This window comes from Buceros rhinoceros, unplaced genomic scaffold, assembly GCF_000710305.1.
Source record: "Buceros rhinoceros silvestris isolate BGI_N320 unplaced genomic scaffold, ASM71030v1 scaffold10372, whole genome shotgun sequence".
Taxonomy (NCBI): Eukaryota; Metazoa; Chordata; class Aves; order Bucerotiformes; family Bucerotidae; genus Buceros; species Buceros rhinoceros.
The window spans coordinates 324-6,869 of NW_010400731.1; the positions used below are offsets into that span (position 1 = coordinate 324).

The following is a 6,546-nucleotide window of genomic DNA, read 5'->3' on the forward strand; positions in this document are numbered from 1 at the left end:
CCGGGACCCTCTGCCCCAGCCACTTCTGCAGGTCAGGGCTGGGGCTCCGGCTGGGGAGTACCTCCGGGGCAGGGCGGGAAGGGCGCAGGGAAAGCGCCGTGAGGAGCCTCCAGCCACCTCGCTGCAAATTCCAGGCTGTGTTGCCACTGCCTGCAAAGCGTGTCCCCTCCGCCCGCCCCGGCTGCTCCAGCTGCCCGAGGCTTTCTGTGGGAGGAGGCGGTTTCTTCCCTGAGCAGCTCTGTCTGTGCACGGGGGAAGTTTGGGGGGGGCTCAGCTTGGCATGCGGGGCTGTCCCCGGTGCGGGGGACGCTCTGGGGCCCTGGCAGTGACCGCGGTTCCTCCTCAGCACCCATGGAGTACGTCAGCACGCGGGGAGGTGTGGGGCCTGTCGACTTCGAGGGAGCCCTCTTCTCCGGCTACGCGCCCGACGGGGGCCTCTTCATGCCCCAGCACATCCCCTCGCTGGACGGGGACACCCTGCGGAGGTGGAGCCGCCTCTCCTACCCGGAGCTGGTGAAGGAGCTGTGCTCCCTCTTCATCACGGCCGAGCTGGTCCCCCGGAGCACACTCAGTGGTGAGCCTCAGCCGCGTGGGGAGCTGCTCGCAGGGACATGCATGAGGATTTTGGGGTCTCCAGATGCACCTGCCTGCCTTCACCCCGTCCTTTCACAGCCCCCAGAGGATGGAGCATGTTGCAGCAGTGCCTGCTCCTTTCATACCCTGTTCTTTGTCACCTTGCTGGGAGCTGTTACCTCCTGGAAAAGGTGTCCCCTGTGTGCAAACAGGGGTTCAGGTGATTGCCATAGCAACGGCTGATGCTGTGGCCCTGCTCGCTGCTGGTCCACACCGCGCCGCTGCTGGCCTCCAGACCTGCCCTCCCACCAGGGCTTTCCGCAGCTCCACGCACTCGCTGAGATCCGGTTTTTAATTTTTTTTCAGACACAGCTAACATTTAAGAGTTGCTAACATTTAAGAGCCAGCACTTCCACCAGAGGGCAGCTACAACCGCGTTATGGTCCAATCCGGATGTCCTGTATTTCGGGTTGTAACGCGGTGTGCTCTGATTGTGCTGGGTGTCCCCTGGGTTACTTGTCACAGAGCTGTCGAACACGATGCAGCTGGGCTGGTCTCATCCTGAAAACTGAGAATAACTTGTTGGGTATCTGTCATCTCTTCAGCAACTGAGAGCCTTCGGGTGTGCCGAAAGCTTCCCAGGAGCATGAAGGGCACAGGGGCAGGAAGCCATGGGTCAGAAAGATACTCCTCTCTCCAGTCTAACCACCTCTTTAACCATTTCCCCTCTAGACCTGATCGACAAGGCCTTCCGCAGGTTCAGACACAAGGACGTCGTCCATCTGTCCAGGCTGAAAGATGGGCTGAACGTTTTGGAGCTCTGGCACGGCGTTACTCACGCGTTTAAGGACCTGTCCTTGTCCTGCACAGGGCAGTTTTTACAGTACTTCCTGGAGAGAAGGCAGAAGCACGTCACCATTCTGGTGGGTGAGTAAGCCTCTTCGTGGGGTAACATTTCGGAGCAGGGCTTTACCTCGAGAGCCATCATCCCATGGCCTTTCCCGTGGATAGCTCAAGGTGGTATTGCCACAGGGGTGGCTGATGAGCCATCTCTGGGCAATGCCAGGGTGGCTCTTCTAGCCAAAACCATCTCACAGAGCTCATGGAGCATCTCTGTGTCTTTTTCTTAAAGTGCAGTGATGCAGGTTTCGACTGACACGTACATTTTTTGCTTTTCTTGGCTCTGCCTCACTTTGAAACAGGGACTTCAGGGGACACAGGGAGCTCAGCCATCGAGAGCGTGAGAGGGCAGAAGAACATGGACATCTTTGTTCTGCTGCCCAAGGGGCTCTGCACCCAGATACAGGAGCTTCAGATGACCACCGTAATTGAAGACAACGTCCATGTCTTTGCTGGTTGGCATTCTTTTTGGACTGTCCACTTTACGGTCTGCTGTGTCAAAAGCACGACGCTAAATGTCTCAGGGGGCTGCTGCCTCAGCAGCTGCAGCCAGCTGGCTCATTGCCATCACATAGTCACCGTGCCCAGTCACCGGCTAACAGAAGCCTGTAGCAGATGTCCCCACTTTGATGACAAGTGGTTCAAGGCTTCCTTTTCTCCTGGCCACAGATCAAAGCTACCTCCGTACAGGCAGTTGGTGTTTAGCTGCACTGAATCCAGCACTGTTTCTTGGCACTAAAAGGATCGAGAGACACCCTTTCCCTCTGTCCCCTCACCTTCACAGGTGGTCCATCCCTCACCACTGTGCTGTCCCCGTGGTTAGGAATCACTGCTGGGTGCTTGAGCTGTCCCATGGACTCCTCTGCTCAGCCAGGTCTCACCTTGGCATCTCACAGGGGATGCTGGCATTTGCCTTCCAGGCAAATACACACGTGGTGTAAGCAAGAGCCTGGAGAGCAACATCTGCAGAAACCAGCCAGTGTCCATGTGGTGCTGCTCAACCCCCAGCCCCTACAGCTCCCACGGCAGATGGGCAGCTCAGGATGCCCTTGGCCACAGCAACCTCAGGGCTGGCGACTGACCCTGTTTCGGAGCTGAAATACCTTGTGCCTGATGCCGTGACGTTGGCAGATCTAATCTTTCCTTCCTCCTTTTGACAGCTCACGGGAACAGTGATGAAATCGATGAGCCGATCAAGGAGCTGTTTGCTGATGTTGATTTTGCCAGAAAACACAATCTGATGAGCCTGAATTCTGTCAACTGGTCTAGGATTATGGTGCAGATTGCTCACCACTTCTATGCTTACTTCCAATGTGCCCCGTCCCTGGATACCACCCCGCTGCCAGTGGTGGAAATCGTTGTGCCAACAGGAGGAGGAGGAAATATCACAGGTGAAGAAGATAGGTTAGATAAGGGAGAGTGAGAGCGCTGTGACCTCTGGACTAACAGCACTTTGCAGATATTGGTTATTGCTATTTATTAAACCACCCACTCTCTGGTAGGATTTCTTCAGAACCTCTTATATTTTATTACTCATGTATTACCCAGCTATTACTCACCCGGGTGTCACTGCTGATTTGCAAGGTGCAGAAAATCCCAAAGCACCTTTTGATGATGACTGTAGCTGTCTTGGGGATGGGCATACTAGAAGAGGGCAGCATATGTCTGATCCAGAAAAGAGGGAAGATGCTGTGGCTGTGATTTCCTAAGTCAGACATTAACAGAGGTGTGGAGTCCCGCCCGGTCCTACTCCACTTTGCATGGTAGTGCAGTTAAGAGAACCACTCTTAATTGCATAATCTGCCTTCTAAATGTGAGTCCTTGACTGCCTCTATCTCCAAATAGGCGTTCAGTGGTCTGCTGGAAGCAATAAAGGATTCCATGCACTCAGCTGCCCTCACTGCTTTTCCACCCCCCCAATCTGAGGCAGCACTAATAAGCTGCAAGAGCCCCAGAGCTTCATCTCCCCTGCTTGAACGTCAGCTACCTCTCCTCCTGGTCCCCTTCAAACGGGGAGATGCCCATGGGTCCCTGTTAGATGGCAGGTGCGGCATCGCCTCCCTGCGTTTTATAACCTGGTGCTCTACCAAAACGCTAAAGGGGGGTATCTCGGAGCCCGTTAGGGAATGTCATCTGCGCCTGCTTCTGAATTGTGTGCTCTGTAAGTTCGCACAGTGACGCCTTTGCTGAATCTCCTTTGAATGGGTCTCCATCAAGCACGCATGTACTTCCTCACTTTTTTCCAGCTGGCTGTATTGCCTGGAAAATGGGTCTCCCGATTCGACTTGTTGCCGTGGTTAACAGCAATGACATCATCCACAGGACTGTTCAGCATGGGGATTTCTCGCTGGCGGAGAGCGTGAAGGCTACGTTAGCCTCTGCCATGGATATTCAGGTATGTAATGAATTGGCCAAAACAGGAACATACCAAATATTAAATATTTTATTTTTTCCCCTTGTACTCTGTTCTACCTGGTTTATGAAAGCATAATTCTGCTGCTGGCAACGCCTCTCAGCGATGCATTAAGAGGAGTGACTCGTATTGAGTGTTTATGCTGCAGACTGGTGGGCTGGGGTAGATCAAACACCTTCTTCCTCACTTTCCAGGGCTCGACTTTGTAATCTTCACTGTTAGATGCTGGGTTTCGGGGGGTTATTACGTGCCAGGTTAGCAAGAGAGGGACTTTTCTCAACATGTGACAGAAAGTTATAAATCCCGTCATGTCTCAAGGGCCTCGTTGAACTTCTGAAAGGCTACACCTAGAGCAAGAGACCAGGAAGAAGGTAGGGAAGTCCAGAAGGAATGCCTCATCTACGGCCACCTGCAGCTTGCTCAGAGCAAAACAAGTCTGAGCAGGCAGGTGAAGGCCCCAGAAATGACAAGTTATGGAGGTACAGAAACCAAGCACCCGGAAGAAAATACCTCCCGTTTCATATATACCCTGTGATCCACACGGATGGGATCTGCCTCCAAATGAGTGACCAAAGTGTGGTGGTATTTCACTGTGGCCTTAAGCTACCTGGATTTTCCAAAAACTGCTCAAACACAGCGGGAGGACCTGGGAGCCTGGAGGAACTGCCATGCTTTAGTGCCCTGTGAACCGGCTGCTGTAGTCTGCAGCTCGACTTTCCTTCTGAGGCATGAACACGTGGGGCTCCTCAGAGCTCCAGGTGTTGCTGGGCTCCTCTCTTGGCCTGTGTCCCTTCAGTAGCACTGGTCTGCTGAGGCACCTGAGCATGTGCCGGACTTTGGGGTCATGGGGGAAGGCAGCCAGGCAAGGTGATGTCCAGAGATTCCTGAGGAGCTGGATGGGCATATCCCTCCTCATGTCCCTGTCCATGACTGCATTGTTCAGCTCACATCTGAAGCATCCATGCAAATATTTCTGTAGCTCAACAGATACTCATGCTGGAGGGGCAATCAGGAGATCTCTAGCGGGGATCTGCTCAAAGCAGGATCAGCCCTGAGGTCAGGCTGTGTTGCTCGAGGTTTTGTCTAGTTGGGTGTTAGAAACCTTCAAGGATGGAGAGTGCACAACCTCTTTAGGCTGCCTCCTCTGTACCCTAAGTTAAAGCAGAGAAAACTTTCTAGTTAGACCCTAACGGAAGATTTGAAGGTGACGCTGAAAGTCTAGTGTGGATGAGCCTTGGAAGGAGCAGTTCCATGACACTCGTAGCAGATGCTGTGTCTTTGAAGGAAACCAGGGGCTGTTCTCTGCCCCTGAGGTCGGGAAGCACCATGCAGTCCCCAGAACGACCTGTCTTCCAAACAGCATTCTCCTGGACAACACTAGTGGCATGAACAAAAGCAGACCAGAAAGCTGGATAGTAATGGCAAGGCCAGTGTTTGCACCATGTCCTGGCCCAGGCTGAGTTACTGGTGTTAATGTACTGACCTGCAGTGGAAACCGTAAGGCTGGTGTGAATGAAGGTGAAGGGGAAAGCTGGATGTGGGAGCAGCAGAAGGAGGGGCAGGAGAAGGGGTGTCAGGCGGACAGTGCCGGAGGCACCTCCAGCAGCAGGTCATCAAAGTCCGGGCATGCTGACACGTAGCTTCTCAGGACAGCCATGCTGGGAAGCAGAGGACAGCCTAGAGCAGGGGACAACCTAAAGCAAAGGACAGGCTACGCCCAGACTAGACTGAAGATTACAGGCTCTGGGAGGTGATGGTGGGAAGATGGAGAACAGGACTGAGGCCGTCAGCCGCACAGATAAGGACATGGAAGGCTGAGTAAGTCCTGATGACTTGCCAGGCTAGGACAAGATGGAGAAACAAAAGGTCACAGGCACTGTCAGCTGCTAAAAGGTACTAAGAGCTCATCCAGCCCCCTTGCTCTAACCCAGGAGATGTGATGAGGACTCAGTTGGCGGTGCCCCTTGTCCTGCTTGTCCTCACAAGGTATCTTGGCCAAACCACCTGGATGACTGTTTCTTGGTGCTCATGAGCATGCAGGAGGGAGACGGTGAGCAGTGAGGTTGTTTGGGACCCTCCTGTAAGGTCTGGCGCTGAGTTTTGCCGCTGTGTTGCAACACCGATTGCTGCATGGGCTGGTCAGGCCCTCTCTGTGCCTCGTGTGTTCACAAAGATGATCGGCCCGTGCTGCGGGGAGCTGCGTGACTCGCTGCAGCATCTGCCACACTGAGCAAACAGCTGGAGATCCCTGGGGCTCAAACACACAGCGTGTCATTAGCCTGGGTTCCTCGAGGGGGTTGCACAGATGTGGTCACACCCACCATTTATCAGTCGTTCCTTCATTAGTTTTTTTTTAATTGGATGGTCACTGTCAGACTGCTCTGACAGGTCAGAGGTCTGAATGACATCGTGTTCCCGAAGGCTTGTCTTGGGGTGTAGGTGTGCCGAGGGGAGACACAAAGCCCACCCCAGCTTCCACCAAGAAAAATGCGGCAGTAGGACCTCAACCCTAATTAGACATCAGAGAACCCACACAGGTGCTTTCCCCCTTGAATTTCCGCTGCTCACCTATAGCCTTGTTGTCCCAGGAGCCTTACAACGTGGAGAGGATCCTCTGGCTGCTCTCGGGCTCCGACAGCCGCCTGACGAAAACGCTGATG

At 53.8% G+C, this 6,546-nt stretch overlaps 1 protein-coding gene across 1 annotated transcript in view; it reads left to right on the plus strand.

Moving 5' to 3' along the window:
* Positions 1 to 341: 341 nt before the first annotated feature.
* The window catches only part of THNSL2 (threonine synthase-like 2 (S. cerevisiae)), an 8,048-nt gene continuing 1,843 nt past the window's right edge, over positions 342 to 6,546 (plus strand). Inside the window, exons 1-6 of the mRNA XM_010132008.1 lie at positions 342 to 574; positions 1,306 to 1,500; positions 1,776 to 1,928; positions 2,634 to 2,864; positions 3,720 to 3,868; positions 6,475 to 6,546. Of these exons, the coding sequence (XP_010130310.1) occupies positions 352 to 574; positions 1,306 to 1,500; positions 1,776 to 1,928; positions 2,634 to 2,864; positions 3,720 to 3,868; positions 6,475 to 6,546 (1,023 nt within the window). The 5' untranslated portion in view covers positions 342 to 351. The remainder of the gene's footprint in view (positions 575 to 1,305; positions 1,501 to 1,775; positions 1,929 to 2,633; positions 2,865 to 3,719; positions 3,869 to 6,474) is intronic.